Raw genomic sequence first — 17,732 nt, forward strand, 5'->3', positions numbered from 1 at the left:
ATGCTTTTTGTGTATGTAAAATTTAAATTCTGTAATGTGTACCTTTACAGACCTAGTAATACAGGGGGAATTGCACCTCATGTTATTGGGTTTTCATTTGGATCCAGACTAAAGAATAAAAACATGTCTGAGCCACCCTCGTAATAACCAGTAAAAGAAGCGTAGCTAGTACAAAGGGCTTAATTCCCCAAATAGTTCGTTTTCTGACATTGGTATGCACGCAGTTATTCACAGTAATCACCTCTCAGGCCGCATACCAGTTCGTTCATCCCTTCTCTGTGTTGTCATTATGTCCCCTCTACTCTCTCCATTGTGGAACTTAATCTCAGTACATTGTAATTCTTTTTTATGTGTCTGTGTTCTCTTTTCTGGATGCTTCTTGGGAGGTAGAAACCTATAGTCAGATTCTTTTGTTTGATTCCTCACGCCTAACACATAGCAATGCAGTGCCTCCTAAGTCTGTTCATTAATTGGGCAAGTATTTATTGGATGTCTGAGTGCTGTCCTAGGATTTATTGGACACAGAGCGTGTAACGATGAGAAAGCTCTGGTGCCTGAAGTCTGGCCAGACCATTTACGGAGGGAAAACCTGGGTCTCTAGGTAATTGACAAGTCTGGTTTTAGAGCTTAAAAGGGTCTGTAAGCACTAAAAACATGAGCTGAGACACTTTTGTAGAGCAGCAGTGATCAAGAATTATTGGAAAAATTATTTAATAGCGTGTTACAAATTCATCAAAGCTTATTTTTCCCAACTTGATCAACTTTTAGTTAAATTGGCCAGGCCAGCTATAAGTCCCCAACCTCATCCGTTAAAACCTTGAAGTCTTAGAAATGTAGCCCTTAGAGCTGGCAGAGATCTTAGAAATCATCTATTTAAAACTTCTTTTTATAACTGGGGAAGCCGAACTCCAAAACGATTGTGACCTTCCCCAGGGTTGTTTTTTGTTTTTTGTTTTCCTGAAAGGAAAATATTTTAAAAATATAGAATATATTTAAGAAATATAATGAACTTTAGTCATCTCTTTGCATATTTGAGCCTAAGAGTTTTTAATCAGATGCAAGAATAACTTAGGTTCGCTCTTTTATGAGCTGTGACAGTGTGTCTAACTGGCCCTAAGGACAGTCTCTGCTCATATGCTGCCCATCTCTCATCATTCTGTATGTTCCTCCAGGAATGTTTCCTGGATCTGAGAACCGGCATTTCTTATATCTGTATGCTCTTTGCTTTTTTTAAAAAGTGGGATTGAAGTTTACTCTGGGGGGTTAGTTATAGTTCTCTTTGTGACAAATACCTGTACAAATTGCTACTGAGTTTTGAGTTTTAGTTTTTCAATATGTTATATAGTACATAAAGGAACGAAATAAAATATGTCAAGGAAATTATATTAATCATGCAACTGGCCAGCAGTGTCAGTACTTTTCACAATGTTTTGTCTGAACTTTGTCAAGTGTTTTATTGTTTTTGAGAACAATCAAATGTTTTGTCTTTAACTTTGCTGAGACTTTAAAAGATAAAGACATATTTTTTTCCTTAATCACACCACACACAGCCAACAGTAGCCTCCATATGGGATTAGAATGGAGTAGAGGGCAGAAAGAAACCTTTGAAACTCTGTATTATCTATTCACTGAATTCCAAAAACTTAGAACTCTCAGCTTATTACACTATTACATAGAAACTCTTTCCATTAAGATAGGACTCAGGGGCAAAAAGCTTCACTTAAAATCTTCTAACTTGGGCTTTGTTTCTGATCTGTGTCAGAGGTTTTACTTCTTGAGTATTTTGTAGGGGAGTATTTGATTTTTCCGAAATGCCGAATTTTGTATGTTTGTGTATTTTTTCTGGAGAAGGGGATTTGTACCTCATCAGCAGTATTTTCAAAGGTGAATGTGGTGACTTACAAAAAGGAGAACAGCTCCTTTTGTCACTGTCTTTCTGAACAACCCCTTCAGAATGACAGAGGCGATGGTTCAGGGCCACCTACATTAGTGATCTGTTCCACAACATGAAAAGCATTCAGATTCATTGGTCGTCTTTGGAAAGAGCATTCAACTTAGATGTAGGGTGGTGGCCTCAGCTTGAATATTGAATGCATCTACCTGGTTGTCAGGAATGTTTTTTTTTTATTTATTTGTTTATTTGGCTGCATGAGGTCTTAGTTGCAGCATATGGGACCTTTTGTTGTGGTGCATGGACTCTCCAGTTGTGGCTTGCAGGCTTCATTGCTCTGTGGCATGTAGGATCTTAGTTCCTCAACTGGGGATCGAACCCGTGTCCCCTGCATTGCAAGGTGGCTTCTTAACCACTGGACCATCAGGGAAGTTCCAGGTGGTCTTTTTAATGGATCTCATCCTTTACTGTTAAAATGAGGGGAAAGATGTGGAGATTTCTGTGATTCTTTTCCTGTAATTTCATGCATTCCCTGGAATGTAAATAAAGTTAGAAATAAATACTAGCAGTGTGATTTTGGTGCCACCCCTGGGTTATGATTTTTGTCTTCCTGTGGTTTTCCCTAAAAATATGGTCTCTGACAAAAACAATATTTATATATTAGGATTTTACAACTGCTCAATTTTTGTGAGGCTTTACAGTTTTCATGCTTCGGGATTTCTCTGTGTTTTTTTTTTTTCCCTCTTCTGATCAGCATTTTATTCCTAATTTCTTGAGATATGGCTATTAAAAGAATTTTGGTCATTGGATTGAATGCCTTACCCTGGGCTTCTGAGTGCTAACAAGTAAAATTTCTTTGTCCAAATGTTCCTCTGACATATTTATGTTTATCTGATCATAACTATCCCAAATTGATACACAAAAATAATCATTCCTTCAATTATGAAAAGGCTAAGGTTAGACCGCGACTAACTCTGACGGTTATTGGTTTGGCGTCAAGGCCAGTAATTTCTCTGACTTTCCCACAATCTTCTTTCATCGGTCTTGGAGATAAACAATGCTGGGCTGAGAAAATTAGACAGTGTAGAGGCACTCAGAAAGGAAGAGTTAATTTTTGGCTAGTGGGGAAGTTATGGGCTGAATTTGTCCCTCCAAATACATACATTGAACCCAACAGTACATCAGAAAATGACTGTATTTGGAAATATGATCTTTCCAGAGGTAATTAAGGCAAAAGGAGGCCACTGAGTCAAAGTGAGGTCATCAGTGGGAGTGTGAGTCCCTTAGTCGTGTCTGACTCCTGCAGCCCCAGAAACTGTAGCCCACCAGGCTCCTCTGTCCATGGGATTCTCCAGACAAGAGTACTGGAGTGGGTTGCCATTCGTTTCTCCAGGTCTTCCCAACCCAGGGATCGAACTCCGGTCTCCTGCATTGCAGGCAAACTCTTTGCCATTTGAGAAGCCCTGTGTTCATCAGGGTGAGCCCCAATCTGATGAGGTCTGTGTCCTTATAAGAGGAGATCCAGACCCAGTCGTACCCGGAGGGAAGACCACCTGAAGATACATGTCGGTATTTTGTTAATTAATTTTCCAATGGCAGCTCCTTCAAAGAGCGGATCAGTAGGTTTTCTTTAAAACCTTTTTTTTTCTGTATCTTTTTTTTCTGTGAAGCTTGAGGAAATCTATACTTTGAAAAATAATTGGAGTTAATCATTAGAATTAATTGCTTCATTCCCATCAAAATATTATTTTATCTTTTTTGGTGATTTAGATTAATGAGTTTTTTTTTCTTCAATACTTTACGAAAACACATTGGAAGGATTGTGAAATATTTGCCAGACAGACTGAAGGACAAAGTCTCTGGTTGACTGAACTAGAGGGAATTAAACCCACTTAGTTACAGACTAGGTGAAAGGCAGTCAAGTTTCAGGGGGCGTTTTTCATTTTCCTTTTTCTCAAAGTAATTTAAGAATAGTTGAGGGGGTGGTGGTGAGGGAGAAGAAAGAAGTACAATCTTAACACCTCTGCTCTCCATTTGGCTTATGATCCCTAGTGTCAATTTCTAGTATTGACAGGAAAAACAAAACAAAAATAAACCTCTTTGTAATCATCTAGGTATTACAGAAAATGGTACTCATAAGTTTACCTTCTTCTTGTGTCTTCATATCAGAATATATCTAGATTCTGTCATTTTTACAACTTTGTCCTGGGAAAAAAATGGGAAAGTTGACCTATACAATTGAATGCAAAATCAATGTAAACTGCCCAAAGGACTAACGTATTGGATATTACCTTGTAGAGACAAATGGTTTTTCAGTCCTCTTGTGATTCTACTACTATTGGGTGTAGAAATTTAAGGCTTAATCTCTATTATCTCAATATTCTGCTTGTAGGCAGAGTGAAAAGAAATAAAAGGACTTTTTTTTTCTTTCCTAAACCAGAAAGTTGCATTAGAAATATTATACTCACTTCAGGATATTTTTAGGCCATGATAGATGCAACATTCTACAGTACAATAAAAGAAGATTTGTTTTTTGCCCTGAAGTTGTATTTTAGCTTTCCTTAAGTTCTTATCTACCGTAAGATTGGAAGGAGAAAAGCTTTTAGAGCATTTCTAAGAGTGTACAGGAATGAAGTCAAATATATATACAGAGTTGAATTTTGAATTTTGTAGGTAAAGGAGAAATGTTCTCTTGGGAAAGAAGGTTGTGGGTGGCACCTAAACAGAGTTTATAGATCTTACCTGGGTGAAAGCTAGTAGACCTCAGTGTTATCCTGCTAGAGGGACAGTTCACCTTGGCAAACTGGTTCCGTCATTTCTGCCCCTCAAGTTGTCCTTCAAGGGTAGCATTGAGAAACTGGATGAGATTTTGGTTCTTTTCTTTTAGGGGCCTCAGAACTATTGCCCAGTATATGAATCCATATTATTAACAGCACCACACATTTGCCACTGTTCTTCCGGTTAATTTAGATATGATTGAGATAAGTGTTATATGCAGGCATTTTAAAGCATACTGAATTTATTGTGTTCTTTCATTATCATTACTTAGTCAACACATGCAAAAAAGAGCATTACTAATATGCAGGAGGGAGTCAGGTTTTTTTTGTGTACTTAGGTTATAAGTGAAACATTAGAACTGATATTCAAAAAGGAAAGGAACAGCCTCGATCTCCAAGATGCTTTTATCTATGGCATTCAAATTTGAAAGTTGCTGTCTACACATTAGCTTCTCATCACTGAAGACTTGAAGATTTAATAAAAGGGTGTAATCAAAAAGTTTATAAAAGCAAAGTTTGCCATGGATTTGAAGATTCTCTGTCTGCCAAACATGGATCTAAAGTGTGGACCGCTCCAGGGTGACGGGCGTGAGCTCCGTCTTGCTGCCTGCTATATTCCTGGCACCTGTCATACGACGTTAGGTGTTATGTGCCAGCACAATATTTGTTGCTGACTGTATTTCTAAGAATAAGACCTGGTAAGAGTACTAATCGTAATTTCAGCTAACTGCCTTCCGCCAATCTTTCTTTAAAAACACAAAGCAGTTATAGGTATCAGTCAGTCAGTCAGTTCAGTCGCTCAGTCGTGTCCAACTCTTTGCGATCCCATGAATTGCAGCACGCCAGGCCTCCCTGTCCATCACCAACTCCCGGAGTTTACTCAAACTCATGCCCATTGAGTCGGTGATGCCATCCAGCCATCTCATCCTCTGTCGTCCCCGTCTCCTCCTGCCCTCAATCCCTCCCAACTTGATATAAATAGGAAGTTGATGAATTAGATATAACCATTTGCTTAGGAAGATTATTGGGCTTGAACCACATTGCAGTGAAAATTGTGAAAATTTCAGATTTTTAAATAATTCAACTTTATTCAATAATAATAATAATTAAAGCGTGACTCTCTGTACAGACTATCATAGAAGCTTTTTGGGAACAAGATTGTGAAAAGCTAGATACTCCTTTTTTAAAAATATATGTGTATTTATTTATTTGGCTGTCAGATCTTAGTTCCAGCAGGTGGTATCTAGTTCCCTGACTAGGGATTGAACCAGGCTGTCTGCACTGGGAGCTTGGGGTCTTAGCCACTTGACCACCAGGGAAATCCCTAGTTATTCTTGTATATAAAGAGACACAATGATTTAAAATTTTTCTTAGAGCTGGGAAATGTGATTGATTATAATAATAATTATGATGCAAAGATTATATAATTATAACTTCTATGTCTCCCATAATCTTTCTAAGTTGTGGCGGAATATTATTCTTCGGTTTCTCTGTGGTAATTGTTACATGGTTTCTGACTTGTCTGAAATCCTAAAATATTTTTTCAGAAAGTCAGCAGTTCACGGTGTCCTTATTTGCCTTCAAGTTAGAGAAGTTTGGTGTTCAGGTTTTTCTGAGGTTTGTTTCCAGCTGCTCTTTCTTGTGAAACATCTTCTCAAAGTACTTGGTTTTGAATGGCAAATAAAGGGAACTTACTTCTGATCTATTGTCAAACTCAACTTCTCTTTTCTATTCTATGTATATTCAGTTATGAGAAAGGAGAAATGAGTAAAACTAAATCGCATAAATAATAACAAATCAGTTCAGTTGCTCAGTCGTGTCTGACTCTTTGTGACCCCATGGACTGCAGCACGCCGGGCCTCCCTGTCCATCACCAACTCCCGGAGTTTACCCAAACTCATGTCCATTGAGTCGGCGATGCCATCCAGCCATCTCATCCCCTGTCGTCCCCTTCTCCTCCTGCCTTCAATCTTTCCCAGGCATCAGAGTCTTTTCAAATGAGTCAGCTCTTCGCATCAGGTGGCCAAAGTATTGGAGTTTCAGCTTCAACATATATAACTAAGTAATTTTTTTCTTTATAAAGCTATTTTAGAGTCACTCTTATAAATTAACACGTAAGGATAACGATCTGTGTATTAATTTTTTTTAAAGTCAGCCTTGGCTTTCCTTTGAGTTTGCCCATAGTCTTTACCTGACATCCAGCATGAAACGCGTGCTTTTTTTCACAATACACAGACTCTGCTTCCACTCACTTTGCACTTACACTGTTTGTATCCTCGTTATCTCTGGTATGTACAGACAGCCCCCAGTTTAGAAACACTTGACTTGCTGGGAAGGTGGCTGTCATGGAAACCTCCCTCAACCTCTTAGGAGCCCTTCCCCACCACTGGGGGTGCTGTTGGAGCTGGGAATCTTTACTTTCTGTCTGCTACTTTAGCAAATCTGCCTGTAATACAGGAGACCTGAGTTCCATCCCTGCGTCAAGAAGGTCCTTTGAAGAAGAGAATGGCAACCCACTCTAGTATTCTTGCCTGGAGAATTCCATGGACAGAAGAGCCTGGAAGGCTACAGTCCATGAGATTGCAAAGACTTGGATATGACTGTGTGGCTAACCCTTTGCTTTTTTAGTTTTACAGCTCACCAGACCCCTCTAGGATAGACCTACACCCAAGAAGGACCTTTCCTCTGCCATTACTGTCAGGATCTGCCTGCCTTCAAGTACATAAGATTCCCTGTGCTATTAATTAGAACGGATTCTCTGAGCTAGCTTGGAGACATCTCCATGATTTCCAATTTAGTTTGAAATAAAAGCTGTGGTTCATGAGTCAGATTTATAAATTAACTCCCAAACCCATTTGCATGTCCAGGGCTTACATGTCATATTTCTGATACTAGATCTTCAGACTCAGTGGGTAAAGGCAGTTGCTTTAAAATGCCTATAGTGATTTTTGCTTATATACTCAAAAATGTCGTTCATTTTCTGAGTACCAGTCTACCCTCACCCCACTCCCCAGAAAAGAAAAAACATTATACTTTAATTTCATATGAAAGTCTTTTTTCTTTAACCTGTTTTTGTCAACTTAGCTGTGTAAGTTAGTTGCTTCTCACCCATTAAGCCTAATTGATCAAAGTAGTTCATTTTCTCTGGCTTACTGTCTAGTTTAACATTTTCACCAGGGAACCTAGTTACCAAAGAATTGTCTTTCCATTTGTTAAATTAAATGCATCTGTTGAGAAGCTTGTGTTTGTCAATTTTGCATTCTATTCTCTCTGAGATGGGGGAAAAGATGAGGAGACAAACAATAAAAAATCACTAGCCTGCATTTGCCCTGTCCTTCTTTTGTAACCCAGCTATAATTTCCCTGCCCCATGGCTCCCATGATGAAAGTCTGGATTATTTTTGGAAGTCAACATTATTTTTTGTTCTGTTTTCTTATTGTTTTTAAGATTGGAACAGCAGAGAACATGTATTTCAGTAGAAGGGGATAATGGTTAAGTGGTCTTGCCACACTTTTTTTTTACATTATTTTACTATTTTTTTTTAAGGCCACACCATGTGCCATGTGGGATCTTGATTCCTCAACCATGTCCCCTCCACTTGGGAACAAAGAGTCTTAACCAGGGAAGTACCACACTTTTTAAAATATAACAATCTTATATCCAAGGAATATATTTTAATATATTTGGTATTGAGGTATTTGAGGTGTAGAGAGAAAGTTGTGGGTTTTTTTTTTTTTTTTTGGTTTTTAATCCAATGTAATAAAAAAAAAAATGGATGAAGCCAGTCCCAGGAATAAAAACTCATTGTGTCCAACATTGCTATACTTTAAATGCTTAACTTACTAGGACCTGCTATATAGTACACAGAACCCTGTCCCATGTTACGTGGCCGCCTGGATAGGAGGGGAGTTTGGGGGGAGAATGGATACATGCATATGTATGGCTGAGTCGCTTTGCTATCCACATGAAACTATCACAACATTGCTAATCAACTGTAGCCCAATAGAAAATAAAAATTTTAAAAAGCAAACAAAAAACAAAAGAAAAAAAATAAAACAAGCAAACAAAAAACTAAATGAAATTCACTGTGTCCAAATGGTATCATTACAGGAGGGCATGAGTTTGTGGTTTGTTTGTGTTGGCATGCGGGCACGTATAGAGGGTGGTTTAAAATACCCTGGCATGTGAGAGAGCAAGAATATGCCTTTAGTCCTTTAACCCGGTTACTGTTTCTATTAGAACATGTGCTCTATTTTCTTCAGGCAGGCTTGTGTTTATACCATTTCATCTTTGTCCCTCCTCATGGCGTGGGGAAGAAGGCTTTATGCTTCCCCACACATCTCTTCACTCACATGCACAGCCCTTCTGTGCTTTTGCATCAGACTTCTCTTTAATCCTGTCTTTTGTATCTTTCACAAGGAAATTGATCTCATAAAGAATGCTATCAAGTTCATCAACTGGCAAAAGCTGGCATTTCAAAGTCTAAGGAAGAAGCATAAAAAGGATGCCATCGTAAGCTTGACTGTTTCAACAGAGCTCCTCAGCAGAAAATATGAAATCAGCCTGCGTGCCATGAAATCACTCAGGGCATGGCTAGCCAAAGAATTTCACAATGTGGATAACCTCCAGCCCTCTGACTGTATGCAAAGCAGAAGGCCTGAATAAGAGCATTGTGTTAGAAAAACCTTAAGCTGGAGGGAGTCTCAAAAGCCCAATCTCGCTGGTTATTTTGGACATTCAAATGCTGTCTAAGAGAAGAGAACTCATTATGACTCAGTTCCGTTAATTAGACGTAAATTACCATCTTTTGTCTGATACAAAAGAAGGTAAAGGGAACTCTGCGAGACCAGAGGATACAGAAATTCTAATGAGATGAGGGCATGGGCTGGGAAACTGGAGTGAACACAAGGAGCCATTCAACTTTTGGCGAGCCCCTAGTAGGGCTTGTGTATGAACGAAAAAGCAAAAACATACATTTGTAATTGTCCAGATTCATACACTATTTACAGCCGCGGTCAATGCCCCCACAGAGCTCATAGGGTCCTGATTTTGACAGGATGTGAGGCTGATCCAGGAGATTTGCTCTTCTTTTCTGTTCCTGATTCCGCTCTGAAGATTTTTGTTGTGTACACAGTCGGTTCTCAGTGGGAGATGAAAGGCCTCAACCGTGATTGAATGATAAGTAAATGGACCTTTTAACTTAAGAACAATGAAGGCTTAATAAATCAGGAAATTAGCAAAGTTTGATCCGGAGACTTAAGGAGTTAAACAGAAGGAGAGAAATTGTTTAAGCTTAACAATAACTGGAGAAGTACGGAATTCTGCTGTTGGAAGGGACCTTCGGGTAATTCTGGAACTGAAAAGCTACTTCATTAGGCTAAGAAAATAGTAACCCCATTAATCCTTTCTTTAAGAAATGTATAAACACATGTTCTTAATTGCATCAACTTCTCAATGGCAGACCAGGTTGTTCCAGAGTAAATTTAGCCTCACTGTTTCTGCCTGCTAGAAAGTTGAACTCCTCTTCTCCCTTGTGTTAGGCAGAAATTAATGAGGTCTCAAAGGTCCTATAGTCTGGTCACTAAATGTCATTAGTCTGTAGAACAAGTTTATAATACAGTGGGAAACATGCTTCCTGGTGGATCATATTTTCATTCCCCTTTGAGATATGGGTGCAGTAGGAGTTTATATCCTGTGTCCTATGTCCTTAACTATAATGCTATGAGTTCACGACTCAAATGCTAATTTTATAGAAAATTATAATATTAGAAGTAATTGCTTAGTTCATTCATTCAGCCCATTAAGTACATATTAAGTCCTAAACACAGTATTATGCAGGAGGGATTCAAGGAGTACTGGGAGAAAAAGGATCGCAAGTACAGGACCAAACTAGGAAGAAAGTTCATCAGATAGAGATGTCCATGAACATGGCCATGTCAGTGCCGAGTACGTCACTGTACGTGGTTTTCTGAAGATAGAGGTTAAGTCTGGGCGAATAGGTCCGGATCTAGGAGCGCCCACCAGCCTGTAATGGGTGGATTCATTCAGGATGGGTGAGGAGAACCATGACTTGGGAATGATGGCCCCAGGGTATTGTGTTTCAGGGGACAGGCGGGAAACTGAGGAGCCTGAGAAGGAAAATCAAGCCTGTTCAGAGAAACAGGGAGAAGCAAAGCTTTGATGACTGAGCAGCGGAGTATTTTCTCAGGATGTTTGAGTTAAGGGGGACATGTGTCTGTGTGTATGCATGAATTGTGGGAGGGGGTGTGGGAGAAAGGGTCAGCCAAAGTAGAGCCTAAAAGTGTGGTAATTAGCCTGGAGAGAAAAAGGGTCATTTTGGAGTAAGTTTATGGCCTGGGTACAGCAAAGTATAAAAAAAAAGAGTAGTTGAAAAAAAAGGAAGGAAGCGTGACCTGTCTCTAGGTAAAATTAGGGTCAAGGAAACAATTGGAGGGATAGACACCAATAGGAAGAGGACTTTCAACTGGAATTCAGAATGGGTATGAATGCTGATAACCTTAGAGATAGTGAAAATAATAGTGTTAGTCGCTCAGTCATGTCCAACTCTTGCGACCCCATGGACTGCATCCCACCAGGTTCCTCTGTCCATGGGATTTCCCAGGTAAGAATGCTGGAGTGGGTAGCCATTCCCTTCTCCAGGAATCTTCCTAACCCAGGGATCGAACCTGGGTCAATTGCAGGCAGATTCTTTACTGTCTGAGCCTCTAGGGGCGCACTGGTGGTAGAAGAAAGGTAGAAGGTAGAAGAGAGGGGACTTGAATTTTAACCATGCTGACGGCCTCCGACTCCCCAGAGAGTAGGAGGTAAAGGCACCCATTGGTTGGGCGAGAGTCTAACGGAGGTTCAGTATGGTCCCTGAGGAGGAGGGAGAAACTAGTGTTACCAAAAAATTCATGCCTACTGGCTACCCAGTTAAGACTCAAGGCATGCATTGACGGAGAAACATAGCTGCAGGATTTTTTCCAGGAACTCTCAGCTTCCTGCATCTGGGTGAGAGGTGGTGCTTTGCTGTATTGATCCCAGATTTGAAGTTTTGCTGGCTGGATAAGGTTGAAGGGTCAGGGCAAAATGGAACAATTATTTAGCTGATCAATAACCTAGTAAGAGTGGCCTGTTGACCCTGATGGGGTGTGTGTGTGTGTGTGTGTGTGTGTGTGTGTGTGTGTGTGTGTTCCGTGTGTGTGTGTGTGTGTGTGTGTTCCGTGTATGTGTGTGTGTGTGTTCCGTGTGTGTGTGTGTGTGTGTGTGTGTTCCGTGGATTCTCAGTACCCTTCCTTCTCTATGAAATGTGTTGATAATGGCTTGGAGAAACCAGATAAATAGGGAGATTCTCTGGCCATTTCTCAGATGCTTGACAACAGATGAAGACACAAAAAGAATGTCCTAAAGTGTTGGTGATTCTGTCATCATTTAGTACTTTTGAGTCTTCTGTGAGAGCAAAATAACAAAGAAAGCGCAACAAAAGAAATATAAAATTCCTTTTCCTGCTGTGTTTGAGCTCAGTGACTTCTTTTGCCACATCCACCGCATGGATATCTGTAGAATTCTGAGTAAGGTGTTGAATTCGGTCTTCAATATTGCTTGCTAGTTTTCAGGCACTGCTTTTGAGTGATATTAGAAAAGGCTCAGGGGCTAATAGGTACACAGAGAATTAAATCTACAGTTTTCATTTATGCTAGCTGCTAGCACCAATTCATGTACCGTTGGTATTTGGTAATTTAAATTTTTCAGACAAAAGTCTTCATGGCTGATTTGCTTACTGGCTACCCTGGACAGGCTGCAGATTATATGTGAACTCAGCTGGAGACAGCTCTCTAACTTCTGCAAAATTGCTCTCCGCTGAACTCTGCAAAGGCAGCTGGGGAACTAACTAAAGAAAAATATATACCTTCTCACCCCCAGGTAAAAATCTGAACATGGGGAGTTGGTCATAGCACCAACCCGAGTGTGTCTTCCAAACACTGAATTTAGGTGATTATGGCTCACGCTGACTTTGTAATATCTATGCCTGTTCCGTTTGCCTTAAAGAAAATCATGGTTGAACTCATTTGACAATAGCGTGTGTGTATATTTTCAGTCAGCCTTAAAATTGATCATACCTTTGAGGAATGAGAGAATATATTGAAATCAAGCTTCAGGAAGGTGGGGACTTTGTGAGTAAATCTTGGCCTGAAAGGAAGGAGATCTGGATTCTGGTTTTTGTTCAGCAGCTAACCAGCTTCGTGACCTTGAATGAGTCACTTATCTCTGGGGTCTTAGTTTCCTCTGCCATAAAATGATCTTTAAGGTCTTTTCCAGCTCTCAATAATTCATGATCCTCTCAGCTGTGTTGTAAAAGTATTTTCTTGCTGTTTTCTGCTCAGGTCAATGCGGTCTGCCTTTTTTTCCTGGTACAGCAGTGTTTGTGCTTAACCTGTAGATTATTCAGGTTTCTGTTGGATCAAAGCCTTTTCTTTTCAGGTTCTTAGTCTTTTCATTGTCATGTCACTTTTGACAATTTGTCTGTTCATTAGCACCTCGGGCAGAGGTGGATAAGGATGATAAATAGAGATTTAGGCAAGGTAGTGCTGTAGGCTTTCTCCTGATGTTAAAATGAGTTTCTTGGGGGATGTTATCTTTAGTTACTTAATTATACTTTCTGTGTCTCCAGGAACTAATTGAAGAAATGGCTTTGCAAACAGATCAACAACACATGTGTTTTCTAGGACTTCTCCCCTAGGAAGTTCATGGGCAGGAAATTTTATATCAGCATTCTTTTCTGCTGGGGTTAGCATAAATTGTTACTTGCTTTTAGGCTGCTTCAAAGTATTTTTACAGCCCTTTAGTTTAGTCCACTGTGAAGAACAACAATGCTAATCCTGTGGTCGTAGACCAGGGTGGGAAAGAACTTTCGAGGTGGTACAGACCAGCCCTGCCTCCACCGGTGCTGAAATGTTTCCCTTCAGAGAAGACGCTCATTCTCGCCTATGGGTATTGATAGTATTTTTCTTTTCCTTGGTTGCATTTTTAAAACTTAACAACAACAACAAAAACCCCTCAAGTAGCTATGTTCCTTATAATGATACATAGAAAATACTTGGATCAGTCATTTGATTTTATAATAAGCTTGCAAATAGTTCACAGCAAGATTTTTTTTGCCAGACTGTAAACTTAATTTTGAACTGGGTTATGTTATGTGAGGAGCTGATATAGAAAAAGGTGCTATTTAAAGAGATGGCAGTGAAAAAAATATGCACCTCTCACTTTCTGACCTGCATATGCTATGTATTTTGAACAGATGAAATACCCCAATTCTGAAATGTTTCACTGTTGGCAAACTTTGTTCACATATATTTCATTCTCTTAATGTTAAATTATATGTCAGGTTCCATAGCCACTAAGCTAACCATTTAGCCATGCTGACTTGTACTGAAGATTGTAGCATAGAAAATAATTAATTTTACAAGTGCAACGTAATCATTATGCAGGGAAGTCTTATGAACCATCCTGAAATTAGATGGTATTTTCACCAGGAAGCATTGTTACACATGGTGGGTGAAATAGTACAGTGAATATTGTGCTTTACTCATAGAATGGAGAAAATTTGCTTCTGGAGAATAATCTAAGAAGTAAGATTTATAATATTGCAATTTGAAAAAGACATCTTAGCAACTGAAATATTACAACTGGTTTGTAAATAACTTTAAAAAATAGACCGTTCATGAGACATTCCTTATAATATTAAAATGTTCCCTAAAAGTAGATTTTGGTATCTAGGTATAAGCTGTTTGCTTAAAAGATATTTTAAATGGCTCCATTCTGGGCTTCAGTGAATATTTATCTTTACTAGGACTTTGTCAAATGCTTTTAGGATGTAAAATGGACCTATCCTAATGGAATAAATATATTAGGGAGAATTACTAGTTTAAGTAGATAATTTAAAACCAGTTACATGCTAAATTGTGAGAGTTAAAAGAATCTAGAGAAAGAGAGTTTATCCTGACCTAGGCTGGATCTGATGATGAGAGGAAGTGTAAATGATTCCAGTGGTCTGTAAGAAGTCCTGCTCATCTCTTTGTGTATGCGAAGACTCAAAACAGCCTTTTCTCAACGAGGAGCCTAAGACTCAGAGCTCGGTCACTTCCCCTTGATCACAAAGCTGCTTAGTGGGCTGCTTGCTTGGGAGATAAGAAGAGATTCAAGGTGGAAGGAATATTTTAAAAAGTCACCGAAGTAGGCTTAGCGGTGCTTTTCAGAAGTTGGTGAGTACTGTGTGTGTGCTAGCTCAGTCGGTCAGCTGTGTTCAGCTCTTTGCGACTTCATGGACTGTAGCCCACCAGGCTCCTCTGCCCATGGAATTTTCCAGCAAGAATACTGGAGTGGGTTGCCATTTCCTACACCATGGGATCTTCCTGTGGGTGCTGAGCTGATGGGAAATCTGTGCAGTACTGGAAATCTGATTTAGATATGAGGCATGACCCTTTTGAATATCGTTAAATACCTTTCTTGGTATTAACAGGTTGTGGTATATCTTAGGTGCTTAATTATCTGAACTGATGGTGTGTAGGAGAAATGTACCTTTCTCAATTTACTGTATAATACATAAATTATGTTGGTCATTGAGTTAAATGTTAGCATGAGCATGATTTTACAGATAAGCTGTAAGTCTTATGAATAGAATAACTTTTTAAACTCTATGAACAGAACAACTTTTTAAACTCTCAAAACTTTTGGTAATTTCTTTCCCTATTCTTCTATAATCAAAGGTGTCAGACTATTTTTTAAGTATTTCCTTTTCCTTTGTTGTCTTGTGCTATTAATTTTTGAAAGACCTGATTATGACATTTGTAAGGTACTGCCTGACAACTTGAAAATTTAGAAAGTGAGACATCTTTAGAATAAAAACCAATTTGCATTGTAAACTTGTGTTTTAATGTAACTTCTGTGTAATTTTAATTTCTTTTTGAATAGGAATGGGATATTTCAAGTTGCCTTATTAAATAGGAAATGAAAAGATTTCTGTATTCCGGTGTTATTCGAGGTTTTTAGAATACCCTTTCAAGGCCTCTGGGCCTGTGTTAGATTTCAGGTAGTGACCTTCGAAATTCATGGCTCATTTCTCTTTGGCCTTAGAGCAAGTGTCTTTTGGGTTTTTTCCTTTGCCTTCAGGGCCTTGTCTTTCTTCCACCTTCTGGTAAATTAATTACCAGAATATTCCTTCTCTTCTGAATATTAGCCCTGAGGAATCTGTATCTGTCACTAGTCACTGAGAACTCCTCAGAGTCCCTGAATTAGACCCTGGGTAAATTCGTGCTAGAGAACATCAGTTTATATGTTAGATGTAGGAAGATCGTTTTTTTGACTCCGTGTTTCCCTTCGCTAAAAGTTTATTTTTTATTACATCTAAACTAATGAGCCAGTTTTTAAAGATCATTTAAATCTCTGTGATCACATGACACATTTACTCTGGAAAAACATAATTCACATTTTAAAAAGATTATCTGCTGTGTCTGCAAGAGTTAAAGTCTTGATCTTAGGGCATCGCTAAACAGTGCAGGGCTGTGGTTTGGGGATGTGATCTGGTTGACAGAGGTTTTCCTTAAGGATGCAACGTCTTGCCTCTGATTTAATAACAAAACTGGAATTAGGAATCTTTTCCACTTTAAGCCATTAACCAGAGCATCTTTTTTTTTATTAAGTAAATTGATCCTACAAAGGGAAAAAAAGAAATATTTATTGGGAGTATGGGATTTAAAGCCGTGATCTATTAAAAAGCAAGATAATTTGCATCAGGGGAAACACACAGCTATGTTGTTCTGCAGTTATTCAGTTGCTTAGTCATGTCCAACTCTTTGCGATCCCATGGACTGCAACACGCCAGGCTTCCCTGTGCTTCACCATTTCCCAGAGTTTTCTTAAACTCCTATCCATTGAGTCAGTGATGCCATCCAACCATCTCAGTCTCTGTTGTCCCCTTCTTTTCCTGCCTTCAATCTTTCCCAGCATCAGGGTCTTTTCTAATGAGTTGGCTTTTTGAATCAAGTGGCCAGAGTATTGGAGCTTCAGTCTCAGCATCAGTCCCTCCAATGAATATTCAGAATTGATTTCCTTTAGGATTGACTGGTTTGTTCTGCTTGCAGTTCAAGGGACTTTCAAGAGTCTTCTCCAACACCACAGTTCAAAAGCATCAATTCTTCGGTGCTCAGCTTTCTTTATGGTCCAACTCTCACATCCATACACGACTACTAGAAAAAATCATGGCTTTGCCCTATAAGCACCTTTGTCGGCAAAGTAACATCTCTGCTTTTTAATACACTGCCTCGGTTGGTTATAGCTTTTCTTCCAAGGAGCAAGCGTCTTTTAATTTCATGGCTGCAGTCATCATCTGCAGTGATTTTGGAGCCCAAGAAAATAAAATCTGCCATTGTTTCCATTGTTTTTACATCTATTTCCCACGAAGTGATGGGACCGGATGCCATGATCTTAGTTTTCTGAATGTTGAGCTTTAAGCCAACTTTTTCACTCTCCTCTTTCACTTTCATCAAGAGGCTCTGTAGTTCCTCTTCACTTTCTGCCATAAGGGTGGTGTCATCTGCATATCTGAGGTTATTGATATTTCTCCCTGCAATCTTGATTCCAGCTTGTGCTTCTTCCAGCCCGGCATTTTGCTTGATGCTACATAGAAACTAAATAAGCAGGGTGACAGTATATAGCCATGACATATTCCTTTCCCAGTGTGGAACCTGTTGTTGTTCCATGTCCAATTCTAATTGCTGCTTCTTGACCTGCATACAGGTTTCTCAAGAGGCAGGTCAGGTGGTCTGGTATTCGCATCACTTGAAAAATTTTCCACAGTTTGTTGTGATCCATACAGTCAAAGGCTTTAGCGTAGTCAATGAAGCAGCCTTCAGTTCCTTCAATTCAAGAAGGAATTGCCTGGAATTCTCTTGCCTTTTCTATCATTCAATGGATGTTGACAATTTGATCTCTGGTTACTCTGCCTTTTCTAAATCCAGCTTGAACATCTGGAAGTTCCTGGTTCACATACTGTTAAAGCCTGTCTT

The 17,732-nt window shown here is 39.2% G+C and overlaps 1 protein-coding gene across 2 annotated transcripts in view; it reads left to right on the forward strand.

Moving 5' to 3' along the window:
- The window catches only part of CDH2 (cadherin 2), a 248,102-nt gene that overhangs the window by 96,406 nt on the left and 133,964 nt on the right, over positions 1 to 17,732 (forward strand). The window contains exon 1 of one of the 2 annotated variants that reach the window (XM_043444110.1): positions 13,641 to 13,659. The exons of the other annotated variant lie outside the window; for it this stretch is intronic. Within the exon in view, the coding sequence (XP_043300045.1) occupies positions 13,656 to 13,659 (4 nt within the window). The 5' untranslated portion in view covers positions 13,641 to 13,655. Of the gene's footprint in view, positions 1 to 13,640; positions 13,660 to 17,732 lie in introns of those variants that run through there. 2 annotated transcript variants of the gene reach the window in all.

The sequence above is a fragment of the Cervus canadensis genome, chromosome 23, assembly GCF_019320065.1.
Source record: "Cervus canadensis isolate Bull #8, Minnesota chromosome 23, ASM1932006v1, whole genome shotgun sequence".
In the NCBI taxonomy this organism is placed as follows: Eukaryota; Metazoa; Chordata; class Mammalia; order Artiodactyla; family Cervidae; genus Cervus; species Cervus canadensis.